The sequence below is a fragment of the Prenolepis imparis genome, unplaced genomic scaffold, assembly GCF_030444845.1.
Source record: "Prenolepis imparis isolate NDT839.2.m4 unplaced genomic scaffold, iyPreImpa1.0 SCAF_2, whole genome shotgun sequence".
Classification (NCBI taxonomy): Eukaryota; Metazoa; Arthropoda; class Insecta; order Hymenoptera; family Formicidae; genus Prenolepis; species Prenolepis imparis.
The window spans coordinates 761,549-780,644 of NW_028141160.1; the positions used below are offsets into that span (position 1 = coordinate 761,549).

General features: G+C 30.7%; 2 protein-coding genes and 1 long non-coding RNA gene across 5 annotated transcripts; 1 reads left to right on the forward strand and 2 right to left on the reverse strand.

Annotated features, from left to right (window-relative positions):
• Positions 1-478: 478 nt before the first annotated feature.
• Bwa (alkaline ceramidase) lies at positions 479-4,806 on the forward strand. Of its 3 annotated transcripts, none has more exons than XM_083057199.1 (5): positions 479-581; positions 683-866; positions 2,574-2,730; positions 2,810-3,047; positions 4,123-4,806. In XM_083057199.1, exons 2-5 carry the CDS (start codon positions 774-776, stop codon positions 4,442-4,444), a joined length of 810 nt encoding a protein of 269 aa, XP_082913325.1. In that variant the 5' UTR covers positions 479-581; positions 683-773; the 3' UTR covers positions 4,445-4,806. The 3 variants fall into 3 exon arrangements, with proteins under 3 accessions (XP_082913325.1, XP_082913331.1, XP_082913338.1); XM_083057205.1 differs by lacking the exon at positions 479-581 and adding an exon at positions 1,988-2,135 and having other exon boundaries at positions 593-866; XM_083057212.1 differs by lacking the exon at positions 479-581 and adding an exon at positions 2,059-2,135 and having other exon boundaries at positions 593-866.
• Positions 4,807-5,549: 743 nt separating this feature from the next.
• Positions 5,550-11,295, reverse strand: Purple (6-pyruvoyl tetrahydrobiopterin synthase purple). Its single transcript, XM_083057219.1, has 3 exons — positions 11,105-11,295; positions 7,449-7,528; positions 5,550-5,976 (listed from the first exon to the last, which is right to left on the reverse strand). Exons 1-3 carry the CDS (start codon positions 11,191-11,193, stop codon positions 5,672-5,674), a joined length of 474 nt encoding a protein of 157 aa, XP_082913345.1. The 5' UTR covers positions 11,194-11,295; the 3' UTR covers positions 5,550-5,671.
• Positions 11,296-15,832: 4,537 nt separating this feature from the next.
• Positions 15,833-16,432, reverse strand: LOC145947741 (uncharacterized). Its single transcript, XR_014427233.1, has 3 exons — positions 16,229-16,432; positions 16,063-16,142; positions 15,833-15,978 (listed from the first exon to the last, which is right to left on the reverse strand). It is a non-coding gene; the product is annotated as an uncharacterized LOC145947741 (long non-coding RNA).
• Positions 16,433-19,096: the final 2,664 nt, after the last annotated feature.

The following is a 19,096-nucleotide window of genomic DNA, read 5'->3' on the forward strand; positions in this document are numbered from 1 at the left end:
ATTACATACAATATATAAATTTATTGAAATTACAAATTAACAAATTTGAATAAGAATGTAATCAATCACATTCGATTGTGATTTTTTTTCTGCTGAAATTTGACCATTTTGTGATTATCCTAGTTCCAATATCCATTGAAATACTTGGTTCTAGTTCCGAAAAATGTGTAGCCAATAAAATTGCTGCTTTTTCGTAAAAGCTGCAAACTAATTGGCTACAAATTTCTCAAACCGAATTCTAGCATTATGGACACAAGGCAAAAGAGAGGTATAGCAAAAAAAAACAATGTTATTCAAACATAACAGGACTAAAATTTTCACTTTATCATGAATCTTTAGCAATACTGATACCTCCCCTCTTTTGAAATAAGATTTGCTAATTTGTTGACATCGTAATCTTACAAATATTTATCTCTCTCTCCCTTCCCCTTCCCCCCCCCCCCCCTCTCTCTCACTCTCTCTCTCTCTCTTTCTCTTCATAGAGATAAATATTCAGCTGACGTTTGTACGTCACAAAGCCGATTGTTCAGGATGATATTGTTATTATTGTTGGATTGGAAAGAAGGAAAGGCAGAGACAAAGTAAACACATATTTGTTCTTTTTATATATTTTTTATATGACGCAGTCAATGCGTATATATGTGATTATACGAAAAATAATGTTCATTGTTTGATCGTCAAGTGAACGATGACTTCCTGAGAAACTAATTTAAATGTCTCATGAAAAAACTTGAACAACTTGAATCACGAGGACTTAAGACTTTATTTCAACTATGTGGAAACCCTTTGAAGCTGGCAGTTCACCTGTCGACTGGTGCGAAGACAATTACAGTATTTCACCCAGCATTGCAGAGTTTATGAACACAGTTTGTATATATTTATATATAAAATAATATAATATATATAACAATATTATATATAATATATATAAAATAATATATATATATATATATAACATTTTTATATTATAAACATACGAGAATCATTCAGATGAGTAAAGAGACAAACAGCTGTTGTTTTAAAAATTTATTCAATGAATTTAACAATTTGCCTATTCTTTGACATAATCCTTCCGCTACAATTATACATTTGTCTTATCACTCTATTTTAGTTTTTTTTTATACCAGCAGTATAGAATTCTTTGTCTTGAACTCTAAACCAGTTTTGGACATTTGTTTTCACTTCGTTACTGTGAAACTTGACTCCTTGAGGGGGCCAAACAAAAAAAATTTGTGAAGATCTTTCCATTTTTCGACTTTTGAACTGATTAATTCACTTGTAAATGTTAGCATGATTCATATAATTTTTATTACATTGATTGAGTTTCCGGAAGTAAATTTCAGATGGTTATTTACATCGTCAAAACCCAATAATCTTATCACTGAATGCTGTTCTTCAAAAAAGTGCACTTCTCGAAAGGACTTATCATTGTTGAATAAATGATAGAGCTTACATATAGTGAGAAATTGTTTTAAATTGATGACAAGGATATTAACTTATGACATTGAAAGTATCTTTTTATTTACTGATTACTTATTATTATATACTTTTTATTTAGATATTTTAATTACAACCGTTTGTCTCTTTACTTATTGAATGACCCTCATGTTTGATAAATATTCAGCATATAAACATCTTTGTCTAATAATTTTAAAAACTTATTTTTTATATTTTCAAATCAAATCTGCTCGACAAATTATCACTTTTATGTTCTATTTTTATATAATCATATTTAGATATTGTGATTTTACACACGCGATATTGTTATGCCTCAAAAAATCGAAACAAAACATAAAAAGCACATTTAAACAAGTATTTAAATCTATATGCTATAAATAAAAGTTAAAGAAAAATGAAATGAATTGTTAAACACTGTTATGACTGTTAAAAAATTTGCTTAAAAAACAAATATGAGATGAATGCAATTAGTCAAGCAATTATTTAGTCAAGCAAAATACACATAATATACTAGCAGATTTATTTATAGAAGTTGTTAACAAATTAGCATCATATGTCTGCATAATCTTATGATCTACTCAATCTACTGGATTCTGTCAGAACCTACTCGCAGAATCTGACAGCAGATTGTTAGCAGAAACCGGCAGAAAACAGGATTTACTAACATAATGGCACAAGTAAGAAGAGAGTGATTCTACATAGAAAAAAATACATGCATTATACGCAAAATTAAACGCATATATTTATTTACAAACATCACATACATACAAATTATTCATGGATAAAAAATAATTTATTGGTTAAATAAAATTTTAGATGATATTTAATAGGGTGTATTTCTGTATATATTAAGTATATATTTCTCTCTCTTCTCTCTCTCATATAATTATGTATATTGAAGTTTTGGATAAAACTAATAATAAGATTTATATAATATTGTTAAATCAAAATTAACTGAATCAGATAAATAAATATTATAGAAGTATAAAAAAATAACATTATATTTTTTCCTCCTGATTGCTGCCAATCTCAGATTGACACAATAAAAGGAGTATGTGTTTCACTGACAATGAGATCAGATCGATTGTTACCATCATTAACTTCTTATTTTTCAGTTCAGTAATGTGGTCTTCCTGTTGCTTCCACCTGTTCTCATGCACTTATTTAGAGATTACGGTCGCTTTGTAAATCCTGGGATTCATATAATTTGGTTTTTATTGATGATAGTGGGACTCAGTAGTGCATATTTTCATGCTACTTTGTCTTTAATTGGTAAGAATCGTAAATATGAAAATATATTGACTAATTTAAGAAGCAGTGGTTCATAAAATTAATTTTTTATGTGTAATAGGTCAACTCTTGGACGAATTAGCTATTCTATGGGTATACATGGCAGGCTTTTGCATGTTTTTTCCAAGAAGATATTTTCCGAATTTCTTTCGCAATGATAGAAAGCTCTTCTCTATATTCGCAACGTTACCGACTTTAATCGCTACTGGCTTGAGTATAATACATCCAGCAGTAAATGCTTTCGCATTGATGAGCTTGGGTATACCGGCGTTTGGATTTCTGATCATAGAACTAAAGAGGTAAGTAAATAATATAGAAATTTATAAACATATAAATTTAAATACAGAAACAAATATACAGGATGTACAAAAAGTTGAAACCCTTTAATTGTGCGAAAACTACGCATTTTCGAAAAAAAATTTCAATTGTAGATTTTAAAAAAATTTTATTTGCTAGGCTTATCAATTTGACCTTTGAAATTTATTTACTGGATTTATTTATTTAACCTTTGAAATTTATTTACTGGGTTTATCAGTTTGACCTTTAAAATTCAAGATGACCTTATCCTGATCTTGGTGTTAACCATTATCAAACTGATAAGTCCAATAAATATATCTTTAAGACTTCTCACCGACCATGTTGGAATTGTGACGTCAGAGGCAAGAAAACACGATAAAAATTCTTACATGCCATTTCGAAATAAAAAGATATTTCGATGAAATAATACTTCCAGATAGCTTTAGCACACTTAAAATATCTCGAAAACTATTCTTTCCCCTTTTATAATCAATCAACAACTGTAAAATGATTGTAATATGAGACCCAGTCCGTCTAGTTTTTGTACATGCGCAGTTATTCCGCATGGCAAAGTCTAATATTACGATCATTTTACGGTTTTAATTGACTGTCAAGGGAAAACAATAGTTTTCGAGGTATTTTAAAAGTGTGCTAAAGCCATTTGAAATAATGTTTCACCGAAATATCTTTTCATTTAAAAATGGCATCTAAGAATTTTCAGCGTGCTCTTTCTCGCCTCTGACGTCACAATCTAACATGGCCGCTGCGAGGATGCAGGAGCCTTAAAGTAGAAAAAATCTATGTTTTATGTAAAAAAAAAGTAGAAAAAATCTATGATTTATGTAAAAAAAATAGGATAGTTCCATTTAAAAATTGATCTTGACAGTGTCAGCCAAGGTCAAACTGATAAGCCCAATAAATAGACCTTTTTAAATCCTACAACTTATATCTGACATTTCTTTAAAAAATGCGTAGTTTTCGTAAAATTAAGGGGTTTCAACACTATGTGTACATCCTGTGTATAAAATCAGATTAAAAATCTGTAAGAAATTATAATTATATATACAAATTTTAAAGGACTACCTCGATGAGAGTATATAGACTGGGACTGCGATGTGGCGCCATGTGGATACTATCGGTGACTTGTTGGTTAAACGATCGTTTGTTCTGCGATACATGGCTAAATCTTAATTTTCCCTACCTCCACGCTCTATGGCATTTGTTCATCTTTATTGCTAGTTACACCGCAACGGTGCTCTTTGCATATTTTGCCGTACATGATGAAAAGCCACAACAATTGCCAGTACTTAAATACTGGCCCAGAGATGATTTCGAACTCGGTATACCATACGTGACTATTCGAAGTTATATGAAATTAAACTACAATTCGAACATATAGATCTTCTTGTAATCTCCCTTTGAGATGATCTGATGCATTATTTATTACAATGTAAGGAGTTTTATGCAGCATCTAATTACATATATGTGTAGTATACATATATGTTTTTACGACTTATGTAAATGTTTATTTTAGTAAAATACGTTCAAATCATCTCTCTCTTTTTATATAATCATATGGAAATAAAGTTAGAGATTAAATTTTACATTATAAAAAAATGAAAAAATAAATATATACAAAAAATCATTACAAGTGATATTAAAGAGAGTTTAGTAATAATGTAATAATTCACTAAATAAGAATATGGCACTTATAATTTGAAATGTGGAAAATTTTATTAACATTATCTAGTATTCTGTGGATCTGTTTCTTATTTATTTAACATATTAAAATTAAATTAATGAAAATAATACTAAAAACTAATAAGTAAATTATTTTTCTTATAATAGATTAATGAATGTTTTCATCTGGAGGGGGATATTAATTTCTTTTAATATGATTTATACATTAAATAATAAAAAATGTTTTTCTCTTAAAACCGAAAATAGAACAGATGTTATAAAAGTATAATATTCATATATTTTATAACAAAATTTGTTTTCAATGAGTGATATAATTATTTCTGCATATAATTATTTACACTCGTACACAAACAAAATATTCCTTCATACACATAAATGTTATAAAATCGGTTTAATATTTATGATTACATATATTAGCAAATTAAAAATAATTTATAGATTATGTGTACTCGATGTTCATTTTTTTTTTTTTTTACAGAAGACTTGTAAATGTTTTCTAATTGTTACTTAAAAACGCGATGTGCAATTTATATTTTACCTATAAACATATAACAGGCATATTTAACTTATACATATATACATATATTTGTGTGTATGTTGTGTGTGTACACACATAAATGATATACTCAGGATTTTAGTTATGTAAAAATTGAGACTGTATATACATATGTACAATAAAAAAAAAGATATTATGAGTAAACAATTTCAATTTATAGCTATATATTGTATATGACATATATATGTATATCGTATATCTCTAATCATAACTGAATGAAATTATGATAAAATGGGAATGTGTGTATTAATATATACATGTTTTATAGCATATAATTTGTGTAATAATTTTATTTTTTTTATAACTTAATGTATATAAGTAATAAAAATGTAAAACTCAAAAATATATAAGTTTGTATAAATGATGTAATTAAAAATTGGAAGATATATTTTCATCATATTCTCCTCTAAAATACATAACATTTTTGTCTGTTTCATGGATCCTGACTTCGTATAATAATTTTGGATTAGACATATGCTTTTTTAGCTCCTCGAAAATGTAGACAGCAATATTTTCTGTTGTTGATATTGAACTTTTAAAATAATCTATTTGTTTATCAATATTTTTGTGATCCATTTTATCCATCACCACTTTCTGCATGCAATCTTTCAAATCTGACAAATTGAGGACCATGCCTGTTTTTGGATCTATCGGTCCACGGACAGTTACTTCTACTGTAAATAAATTTATAACACACACTGTAAGTAAAATTATATTTTACTTCAAATCTCAATTTGATATCCAGTTATTAAAACATTTTATTAATATATACAGTATCCCAGATAGCAAAATGTTAGCAGCATGTCGGCAGTATGACAGCAGATCTAATCATGACTTTACAGCAGATTCCTATCCACTGTGTCCGCAATTGATGATATTCTGCTAGCATAGTTAGTAAGCAAAATCTGACAGCAGATTGGCGGCAGAAACCGAGCAGATCTGCACATATAGTTTGATGGCAGATTGGCGGCAGAAACCGAACAGATCTGTCAAACGCAATCTAATAGCAGATTGGCGGCAGAAATCGAGCAGGATCTGCACAGTTCCTTGCCATTTGAATATATAAGTATAATAAAATTCAATATTTTTCGATGAATATAACAGATGCATAAGACGTGTTATCCGCTACTTATAATTTTTTTTTTCATAAATATGATATTTAATGTATAACATATTGTATGTAGTTATATCTCACATAGCAATTAAATGTTCAATTTAATCTATTAATTAAATTAATCAAATAAATTGTAAAAATAATTAAATTTATATAATTTATAAAATTTAAAATATAATTTATATGAGAATTAAATTCTGCTTTATGCTTTAAATAGAAAGTAAATGGATCATTTTTCATGTATATCCTATTGATTCTAATAAGTTTAATATTCTCATGTTAGACTTGTCAGATATCAAAAATTAAACTGATAGAAAAATATACTTTTGATCTTTTATCCACGACTTGCAGACTTTATATCTATTTTTAACAGAAATTTGATTGCGAGAAAATACATCACATAGCGGTAGGTGAAGGAACTATTAAATAACTGCAAAATGCAGATCCTATTGTCAATTTGCCATTAGATTGTGCGCGCGCAAATCTTGCTCGATTTCTGCCGTCAATCTGACACCAAACTGCGTTGCGCAAATCCTGCTCGGTTTCTACTACCAATCTGCTATGATAATTCTACACAAATCCTGCTTGATTTCTGCTACTGACTTGCTGCCAAATTATGTCAGCAGATTTTATAACATTTCTGCCAACGTTCTGCTATCATTATCTGATATAACAAGTTTTGTATAAAATCTGCAGTTTTTTTGCTGGCAAAAATATATAGCACACAGTTTTAATACATGCTCTTGACAGATTTGGCTATCTGGGATAATAATAGGGTTGAAGAAAATAGAATTCAAAAACAATAATAATCATATTTCATAGTAAATGGCCATTATCTTTTTCTTGTATCTTTCATATTTATGTACTAAATAATGATAATACTTAAATTTTATTTTAAAGCGTTTTGCTCAAAAAAAAATTTAATTTACATTTAATGTAAATATTATTATTTTTTTTTTATTATATAAGCTTATATACAATATAATATGCATATGCTAATACTAATAAGAGTCAAAATGTAGTTAATTATACCTGTATAATTATGACCATGTCCAAATATGTTATTGCACTTCCCATAAACTGTTGCATTTTCCTGCTCATTCAAAAATGGGCTAAAAGTATTTATTAAAGTATTTAAAATATTGATATAAAATATAAAGTATCCGAAACCATAAACAATTTCTATTTACAAATTCTTCAATCAATTTCTGGAAGATCAATTTTCTAGGAACAGAACTTCTGAATTTTCAAGTATACCTACTCAATTTTAGTAGAAATTCAATATCATATTTAAGATAGTTGATCACCTACTAATCGAAATTATTGATTAATCAAAATATTTATTATGTATATGCAAAATAGAGATGAAAAGCAAGAGCTCAAGATCTTTTTCTTTCTCTTTTTTTTTCTTGCCTCTCATTACTTAGAAACTATAGCATGTTAACATAAAGTTTAAGAAACTTTGAAATACTTGTATTTAAAGATTAACGGATTAATATAAGTGTAATTCTAACTTACAAGTAATTTTTAAAAAATTGAAGAATTTTTTGAAAACTTTCTGAAATGTACATAAATAATCAAAGTGAGTTATGACAACAATTATGGGGATTTTTTATAAAAGTTATTGAATTTTTTGTGCAATATGTTGAAATAAATAATTTTTTCATAAATAATTATTTGCACTTGATAGTATAGATAAAAGATCTTTTTAGATTTTAGATGATCTAAAATTCGCAACAAAATTCAAGACAAAGATCTATTTATAATTTTATACATTATATGTTTTATTGTATATATATATTAATGATCGATATATATTTTGATTTGTATGTATTTTATGTGTTCACAAACAAATATTTTCTGTATTTCATGCAATATTAAGTCTTTATACATACATATCAAAAGTTTTTCAATTTGTGGATTAATATAAATGGTAATAAATTTTGATAAATTTTATCGTATAATTCATTTGTTAGAAATATGATAATACATGCAAATTATAAACATTACTTTAACACAAAAATAATATAAAAGGAAATTAGCATCAATTATATATTATAATAATTATTTTAATAATTAATATTATGTATATATATATCAAAAGTGAATATATATAGTAGCATATAAAAAAATTATTTATTTCGACATATTTCGTAAAAAAATTTATAACTATTTCATACAATTTCTGACTTCAGACAATATAATTATAGAGTTAGATATAGTAAAAGAAATAAATAATCCAAAAAATTTGTTAGCAACAGATGGTGACATTTACACAAAAATATTACAAATCGAAGAAAAATATATAATAACATTCGAACTTTTGTTATAGGATTAATGTAGAAGTTCTATCTATTTCTTGTTTTGCTTCCTCATAGAGGAAGTTTTGTTTTCGTGAAAAAATTTTTTTTCAAATTTCTATGCCAATGTGTTCAGAATGTTCCAAAACATCAAAAAATCATATTTTTAGGAAAATGTCCGTATGGTGTGTATATGTATGTGTCCACCCACTTTTGAAAATTTAAAAATTTCAAGAACTGTTTGAGTTACAGCGCTCCAATTTGGCATACAAGTAAAGTAAGACAACACTTTTATTTATTGTTATTTTTAAAAATTCCTACAGTGTTTTAAATTTTAAGGCTCCTGCATACTCATTGCAGCCATCTTGAATTGATGACGTCAGAAGCGAGAAAATATATACCATGAAAATTCTTGCGACTTACGCTAAAATAAAAATGTTTTTCAAAAAAATAGGGTTTGTAACCGATAGAACCGACTTGTAAAATATACCGAAAACTCCTTTTGTTTGGGTAAGCAATAAATAACATTGTATATGTCGAATTAAATTGAGCCGAATCAAGGACGAAAACCAGCTGTTTGACAGGTATCGAAATGAAATAAATATTTGCTTTTACATATTAAATTATAACAAAATGAGAATCTTCGGTATATTTTAACACTATAACAATTATTTTAAAAATAGAAACACTGCACTAAAACGATAAATGACGCTGTAAGTCGCAAGAATAATTTATGTTATTTTCACGCTTAATAGTTTATAGTTTTGCCAAATGTGGCGCTGTCGTACAAATTTTACGGACTTGGCAATCGAGTATGCAGGAGCCTTAATGCAATTTTAATTTTTCAAAAAATGTCTGTGATTGCTTTAATTCTCGTAAATTTTAAGATATCGGGATACATTTTTTTTACATAAATAGACTATCATTAAAGGATGGTATTGAATTTGACGAGGATCGGTGAAAGGGTTCATTTTTTTATAAAATTTTGAATTTTTTGAGAAATGTCTGTAGTTGCTCTAACTTCCGTAAATTTTGAGATATCGAGTTAAATTTTTTTTGTTTGAATAAAGTATTATTAAAGAATGGTTGATTATTGAATTTGGCAAGGATCGATGAAAGGGTTCATTTTTTACGAAATTTTGAATTTTTTAAAAAATGTAAATTTTCGAATTTTACGAAAGGAACGTGTGTATAAAAGTAGATACATACATACACTACACATATATATGTGACAAAAAATGTTATTTTATGTGAAAAAAGTGTGCAAATTGGAAACTTGCACATTGCTTTCTTACCATATTCTATTTCGCTTATTAAAGCTTCCTCTATGAGGAAGCTAAAATTGAAAAATTAGCTTGCTCATAGAGGAAGCTTAATGAACGAAATAGAATGATGAGGAAGCAATGTGCATGTTTCCAATTTCCACACTCTTTTTTAATTTGTTGTAAAATGCCTAACTTTTTTTGGATCGCTTATTCAAAACGCTTGCTCGCCTCAACATAAAATTTTTTAGGATTAATTATAAATTTTCAATCATCATTTAGCTCAATTGCAAGTGATGAAAAAAATGGGAGAAATTTAGCCGCACTTTTTTAAATGAATGGATTTCAAGGGTGTAAAAATATTCAATAATTCAAAAATCGAGAGCTCGCAATAAATGACATACTCTAACATAATGGGTTTGTTCTCTATTGATAAAGTGAGACAAGTATATTTTATTAAGTCTGTTCATTTTAGCTGAACAGGCTGCACTAGTTCAGAGTTTATCTATTTTCTTTCAATGTGGAGTAAAAAAGATCAATTCTGAACTAGTTCAGCTAAAACGAATAGACTTTTTGTTTCACTCATCTAACTTACTGCACCAGTGTGCACGAGAAGCCTTCATTTGCGCACAGTACAATTGCACACGTTGCACACCGTGCAATTGGACACGAAAATGCGCGACACATGCTTTATTCACACACACACACACACACACACGCGCGCGCGCGCGCGCGCGCGCTCGGGGGGGGGAAGTGCAAGGGGGGCCTTCGGCCCCCCTCCCGCACCCTCACCGTCGGTAGGGGTGCCTACCTGTACGGTGCACAAAAGAACAGTGGGCAAAAGAACTGTGCGCAAAAGAACTGTGGGCAAAAGAACTGTGGGCAAAAGAACTGTGCGCAACTTTATGTGTCTAATAGCACGGTGTGCAATTGCAACGTGTGCAATTGTACTGTGCGCAAGTGAGCCTCTCCCGTGTGCACTAGTTCACCAATGCAGCAATAATAAAGGACAAATCCATTATTTTATTTAAAAATAGATCGTTTTTCCAAGATAATCAAAGAATTCATATAAGAAATCGTATTTGTTAAGTCTGAAAGATTTATTATCTCATAACTACTCCCAAACCTGTGTAAACGGTGACAGCAAGATATCTGCTCTTTTCTTGTTAAATATGCGATCGGAAGCGATTTTTGTTTACAAGATGGTGAATCCATTTTCTAGATTTTCTAACAGGAACATATGGATACCATAAGAGGATAAGACTGACGTGACCATAGACATATTAAATATAGACTGCGCGTTCCCTACCTTTCCTTTGTTTGGGCACCGTGAAACTTTAAAAAGAGTGAGCCTGATTTCATGGTAGTCTCCTCTTTGTCTAACGACGCGTGGTGGGGGAACGAAGCCTTCGTTGATTCGTAGAATAAAAAAGTAGTGGGAATGAAAAGGTATTGATAGGTTTTGATAGACAGAGAAAGATGCACCACGAAAGCATGTTGTCTCTTTCTAAAGTTTTAACAGCTTTATAACCTAGAGATACTGGGAGCTTTCCAACAAGGACACAGTGGCCGGTATTCATAGGCCGGTATTCATAGTTCGTTCTTATTTCAAGACCATCTTAAGTAATGTCTTAAGATGCAAATACGGCTCTGTGATTGGTTAATCACATCTTAAGATTGTACTTAAGACAGTCTTAAATATAAGAACCGACTATGAATATCGGCCATCGTCCGTTCTTATTTCAAGACCATCTTAAGTAATGTCTTAAGATGCAAATACGGCTCTGTGATTGGTTAATCACATCTTAAGATTGTACTTAAGACAGTCTTAAATATAAGAACCGACTATGAATACCGGCCAGTGTGACACAGAGTATCATTCTATCTTTGTTGTTCACTGGTATTGAAACATGGAGGTAAGAAATAACAGGAGGGAGTGTAAAGCCTTTTAAGTAGGGGGGGTAACAACACCAAATGTGATTGGTTGGCCACAGTAATATGGCGTTTTGTATTTTTTTTTTATCTTATCTAACCTAACTGAACCAAGTAAGTGAGAAACATGTTGGCGAATAAATCGGATCTCACATTAATTTTGTTTTAAAAAGATATAAAAGTTATAAAATATTATAAAACAAAATGCCCATGCTACTAAATACATACAGATTCGCTTACAATAGGCTTGTTTTCTATTCCTGAACTGGTGCAATAAGTTAGAGTGAGACAAAATATACTTTATTGTCTCGTTCTAACTTATTGCACAGTTCAGCCAGTGCAGGAATAGAAAACAAGCCTTATATGGTATAGCACAATATATATATTACTATTGTACATACAATATATATATATATATATCATATTTATAAATATTATTTATGAATTTTTCCTTTTTTTGTGTGCTTTCATCACTATTTCAAATGTCGCGCTTCGATAAGCCACACCAATATGGCGCTTAGTGTTCCCCCCTTACGTCTGCTTGCGAGGCAAGGGGGGTATATCCTCCCTCCTGTTATTTCTTACCTCCCCAGATAGCCAAGCGTTCCTTGGCATAAGAAAGAAAATCGTTGCTTGACACAAGTTTTCATTCAGTTGTCATTATGTTGCTATCATCGAGATAATAGAATTTCGTTTAGGTTAACATAAAGGCATTATACGAACAATAGTTGCCTACTCTAGTTGTTAAAATTTTAGGTGGAAATTGTTTTCGTCATGTTGCTCTGTGATTTCCAATAACTTTTTATTAAGAAAGCAATTGTTGCTCTCAAAAGTTGCTCACAATTGTCGATAGCAATAACAATCGACAATTTAATAGATAAAATCGGAAGCCGCTTTCCTCAACATTGAAAACAACTTAATCAAAGCAATTTCAAGTAAATTGATCGGCAACTTGCTATCTGGGTCCATGTATTGAAAGAAGATAGAATGATACACTGTGTTACACTGTATCCTTGTTGGAAAGCTCCCACTATAAGAGAGATGAGACAATGCGGTAACGATTTCTGATTGGCTCCGTCGCTTGGGGCATAACCGGAAGTGCGAGAGAGAAATATATATATAACTAACAAAGAAAGCCTAGCCGACCCTAACCTGTCACCTGTCAATATAAAGTGAAAGTAGTGTTAACATTTGTGCAAATTATAAGGTATGTATTTTATTTCAGTTGTATTTTATTTCAGACTATGTGATTTATATAATGTGCCGTATTTCCAATGTAATCTCAAAATAAAATTTAATAATTTTTTGTTTCAAATAAAATAGGTGACTCCAAAATGCCTAATTTTTTTTTTTTTTTTAAGGTTTAATGTATCGTTAACTATGGCCGGTATTCATAGTCCGTTCTTATTTCAAGACCGTCTTAAGTAATGTCTTAAGATGCAAATACGGCTCTGTGATTGGTTAATCACATCTTAAGATTGTACTTAAGACAGTCTTAAGGTGCCTTTTTATGCTGATGCTCGACGCTCATTTTTAGCGTCAAAAGACGTCACGTGATCAAAAATAAAGATATCAATTCGTCAATTTTGGTCACGTGACGTCTTTTGCCGCTAAAAATGAGCGTCGAGCGTCAACATGAAAAGGCACCTTTAAATATAAGAACCGACTATGAATACCGGCCTATGTGGTTATATTGACACTACTTTTTCCTTCTTTGCCTTGTCTAATATCTCTAGTTTACAAAATGCCTAAAAAGTTGCTGTGCTGGTTATTGCACTAATCAAGTAAAAAAGGATATCAGATGTGTCGATTTCCAAAAGATTCGCCATCAAAAACGTCATATCCGATATCCGATTTTACCCCACGACGGCACATTGTCCCATCTCTCTTAGGGTTAAAACCCATATATAATACATAATACATATATATAAACGTTACATCATGCGAAATACAAGAAAAACGAAGACAGAACGATATATAGTAATCTTTCCTTGTCGAGCTGGTATATGTATTTTATATGTTATTACGGAAATTTCCTCGCATGAGCTACTATATAGATATAGATCTAGTGAAATCATCCGCTCCTTTTGCCTCGTAAGCCTCGAAGAAGTTATATTGTCTCATAAAACTTTTTAAAATATATTCTTTATGTTTGTAATTACACTGCCCTACAAAATCAGATTTTGCATTTTGGCTCTTAAAAATGTATAACAAATATAAAATACGAACTCAATTGCACCTGTTCTCACAGTTAGTTGCTCATTCTCTACGTTTTTAGAAGTTTTATTTTGATATTTTAATTATTTTTAGAAAATTATTTTGTAGCGACTTGCAAACGATCCTATTGATTACGAATATTACGATTTTAATATGATTCTCTCAGTTTTTTGGCCGTAATAAGGGAATCTGTAATTCACAGCCGACCGATAAAAACCGAACTCCATCTATACCTTTTCTGTCAACTCTTAAATGTTTATTATATTATTTTTAGTCTCTTTTAAACTCAAGCTCCTCATGACTGTGTTTTTTATCTGTTTTACTCATTTTTGAATATCTGATGAGACCAATCCGATTGGTCAATCCGCAATTATCAACTGGCAACGAGAGCATTTGCAACCTATTGTGGAATGGCCTTTACATTCATCCCATGCCATTTGTCCTGTTTTTACCAACGTCGGTTAACTTTAACCTACGGTTAAACAATGAGTACGTTTACACGGCACCCTTAATCAGGTTTAATAACATCCGTAGTTATAAAACTGGCCAATCACAGCCATTTCCCTAAAGAATGGAACGGCTGTGATTGGCCAGTCTTACAACTACGGATGTTATTAAACCCGATTAAGGGTGCCGTGTAAACGTACTCTATATCTTTGTCTTTTTTCAGATACGTTCTTAAAAAGAGACAAAGATATATAGTTTAACCGAAGGTTAAAGGCTATTGCACGTACAAAAATTTTAGTCGTAATCGTAAGGCCGTAAGCAAATCGTCCAATCATAGAGAAGAATTATCATAACGTAATAAGAATGCTTGACTGTGATTGGACGATTTGCTTACAGCCTTACTATTACGACTAAAATTTTTGTACGTGCAATGGCCTTAAAGTTAACCGATGTTGGTAGAAACCATAGACGTATGAATATATCTGGACGGAGCCTTCTGGCGCGGGGGGTGAAGATTTTAGGGGAGGAGGGGGCCGCCATATTGTCTGGCGACATTAGTGCTGCTCCATAGGTATAGAACAGTGTCATTGAATTATTTTATTGTGCGAAATTAATTTATTACACGAAAATATTAAAAAATGCCGCTTTGTGTTGCAATCGGCTGTTACAATAAGGGTGCCGGCACATGCAGCGTAACTTGCGTAAGCGTAACCTGCGTATTCTAGTAATTTTAACAGAAGTTACGCCATTTTGGGCTCGAGATTCACATAGGGCGTATTTTACGTAAATGTGAAAAAAGCGTAACTAATTTAACCAATCACAGATTAGAGTTTCTGTTAGACATTCTAACAGAAATGCAAAACAAATTTGTGATTGGTTTTCGTAACTTACGCATCTGAAAAGGTACGCGTCATGTGAAGCCCGGACATGTGTGAAGCGTAATATTTGTAGTATATCTGCACTTAGTACACCTCGTGTGTTTTTGAGGCTATGTAAAAAGATTATCGGTGATACCATGGTAGACTCGTCATTACAAAAGGTAAAACTAATTTATATTTATATTGATTACGTTATAATTAATAATATATAAAGTTAAAATTCTAATACGAATCTTTTATATTAATAGGTGATTGTGGGATCAGAATACATAAATTCTGATTTATTATTACTTATTATTTGGAAACGGTGGCAGAGATGGAAGAAGAAGTAAACAGTTCAACAGTGGAAAATTAGAAAAAATCACTTATTAAAACTGTTTGCAATCTGGAAAATACTATCTGAAAAGAAAGAAGTTCGTCGTATGTGGTAGATCAATGTGGTAGATGACAGAAATTTTTTTATGATTTTCATTTTCAATGATGCATACTTCTTCTGTATTCTGACATAAGCATTGCTTTACAAAAGCTAAAATAAAATAATTAATAATTAAAAGTATGTCTATGGATAATCTAAAATTATATAACGTTAATATTGCAAAGAGATTATTACGAATTAATGGCTCTCCCTCTATTACGATAAACTTTTGCATCCGTTCTGGCTTATTTTTTAGCCAGCTAACATGTAATTTCCTAAAATCAATTGTTTTGTATTATTTTATTTTGTAATAATAAGAACATAAAGTATAATCAGACTATAAAGCTACTTTTTAACTTACCCTGATTTGATTCTCATTCATTTTTATTTGCAAATTTTTTGTGCGAATAATCACTGACGAGGTACTGTTAGTGGAATAAATGCACTCTCTCTCTGCACCACGATACACTTCCGTCAGTTTCTTGAATCGGCGTAATAAAACAGCGTAGTCTGCGTATCCTAGTAATATTTTACGCCGAAGTGTAAAATTACTAGAATACGCAGGTTACGCTTACGCCAGTTACGCTGCATGTGCCGGCACCCTAAAAGTTATCGCAAAGTTAATGATAAAAATCTAGTCTTTCTTTCCCCGAATCCAATAACACAATTCTTTTTCATCAACCAACTGAGCTGCAGTGATATATTTTTGTTATTTATATGAAGAACCGTAATTCTCATGATTCAGATTTTTTTAAACGAATTAAGAACACTTTTAGCTATAAAGTGGTCTCGTGGTATTACATATATATGATCAATATTGTTATAATAAAGTTGATTTTAATGTTTATGAGTGTAATTCATATATATATATATATATATATATATATGTATAAAATATATTTAGGTATAAAGTTATTTTCAATAATTTTTCAAAAATTTTAATAAATTATATTTTATATAATTATGACTTTATAGCTTAAAATGTTTTAATACGTTTCAAAAAAGCCAAAATATGAGGATTATGGTTCTCCATACAAACAATAAAAATATATCATATTTTGCATCATTTATATTAAAAGATATAAACTTTTAATATAAACAGAAAATTATTTTCAATTGCGCACAATTGTTGAATTAATGTTCTATTCTATAAAAGTCTGTTCTCATGCAATAGAAGTAGAAATAAAATATGATATGTCACATTTCAAAGAGAGCGCCAAAATGTCGCCAAAGAAGATGGCCGATCCCCCGCCGCGCCAGTCTCGGTCCCCTCGCCCTAAAACTAACTTTACACTCCGTCCAGACACAGATTAATAGACAGATAGCCAAAGGTCTGAAAAAGGCAAGACCGGCATTTCCGTGCGACAGACTTTGCCCCTTACCGACACACTTTGTCCCTGGTTCGAGTCCGTGCTAAACTCCGTTAACTTTACCAAAAGACTTTGCCCCTGGTTCGAGTCCGTGCTAAACTCCGTTAACTTTACCAAAAGACTTTGCCCCTGGTTCGAGTCCGTGCTAAACTCCGTTAACTTTACCAAAAGACTTCGCCCCTGCACCCCTATTCTGTAACTTTTTAACAATACTTTCAAGGAGAGATCGCGGTTGACTCTTTACCGATTTTGATCTCCTTTTTTATAGTGAATCTGTATTGAATTTAAGTTGATCCGTGTTCGAGCTTTTCGTCCAATGCGCCTTGTAAGTAATATTTTTTTTTTATATTGGATATTTAGAGAAATTTTCATGTTTGTTATAAGGCCTAAAGAAAGACACAATTTTGATTAGTACCGCTGGCGCAGCGGGAGAACACAAGAGTAGTAACTGTGGGGATCGATCCAAGGTTCAAAACTTGGGATGACATAACTTTTTTTTGTTTTTTATTATTTTTTATGTATATGTTATATGTATTATTTATTACGTAGACATAAATATTCGGCATATATTTATTGTTTTTTAGATACGCATATATCTTCTTATATATTTAAAATGTATAAAATAATCATAATATAAATAAAATATTTTTAGAAATATTTTAATTTTTTAAAAATTCATACATTTTTTAAATTTTTAATCCGAATGTTTTCCGTAAGTTATGAAAAGTGTGTATTATAACATTATTAGATTATTTAAGAAAATTTAAAAAATGTATAAATTTTTAAAAAGTAAAAATATTTCTAAAAATATTTCTCTGTAAAAATATTTTATTTATATTATGATTATTTTATACATTTTAAATATATAAGAAGATATATGCGTATCTAAAAAACAATAAATATATGCCGAATATTTATGTCTACGTAATAAATAATACATATAACATATACATATAAAATAATAAAAAACAAAAAAAAATTATGCCATCCCAAGTTTTGAACCTGGGATCCCACAATTACTACTATTACCGTCGTATTAACGACGCGACTTTTGACTTCGAAAATGACTTATTTCTTGGGAATGTAGTTAGTAGTTACTGCATTGGCCACTATTACGATATGGCGCTGAAATCAGTGAGAAATGCCGGTCTCGCCTTCATCCAGGTCTTTGGCTATCTGTCTACTAATCTGTGGTCCAGATATATTCATACGTCCATGGTAGAAACAGGCCTAGTCTGTTCTTTTCATCTGTACTGGCTGCACTAATTCAGAGTTTCAAAATTTATTTCTTTTACTCCCCTTTAGAAGGAAAGAGATAAACTCTGAATTAGTGCAACCAGTTTAGCTGAAAAGAACAAGGTGCCTATTACGGTTCTTGGGTGAGTTTGCTCAGTAAGTTGCCAGGTGAAAATTACAAAAGTGAGGAGATTCACTAGATTATCTACGATTTTATTTGTCGAAATCTAGTAAATTTGTTCACTTTTGTAATATTCACCTCGTGAGCAACCACAGACATCTATATATAAACTAGACTGCTAAGGGCCGGTTTCACCATCTCCGATTAACTCAATCGACCGATTAAACTATATCTTTGTCTCTTTTCAGCTACGTTCTTAAAAAGAGACAAAGATATAGAGTACGTTTACACGGTACCCTTAATCAGGTTTAATAACACCCGTAGTTGTAAAACTGGCCAATCACAGCCATTTCCCTGAAGAATGGAACGGCTGTGATTGGCCAGTCTTACAACTACGAATGTTATTAAACCCGATTAAGGGTGCCGTGTAAACGTTCTCATAGTTTAATCGGCCGATTGAGTTAATCAGAGATGGTGAAACCGATCCTAACTCCCTCAATTT

Bases quoted from the DNA above. Each gene is read 5' to 3' on its own strand.
- Bwa (XM_083057199.1), top strand. From the start codon at position 774: ATGTGGAAACCCTTTGAAGCTGGCAGTTCACCTGTCGACTGGTGCGAA. The intron at 2,731-2,809 runs GTAAGAATCGTA...TATGTGTAATAG, and splicing joins TGCTACTTTGTCTTTAATTG to GTCAACTCTTGGACGAATTA. The intron at 3,048-4,122 runs GTAAGTAAATAA...CAAATTTTAAAG, and splicing joins CTGATCATAGAACTAAAGAG to GACTACCTCGATGAGAGTAT.
- Purple (XM_083057219.1), bottom strand. From the start codon at position 11,193: ATGGATTCACCATCTTGTAAACAAAAATCGCTTCCGATCGCATATTTA. The intron at 7,529-11,104 runs GTTTGGGAGTAG...AAATACTTTTAG, and splicing joins TGCTGTCACCGTTTACACAG to CCCATTTTTGAATGAGCAGG. The intron at 5,977-7,448 runs GTATAATTAACT...ATTTATTTACAG, and splicing joins ACATGGTCATAATTATACAG to TAGAAGTAACTGTCCGTGGA.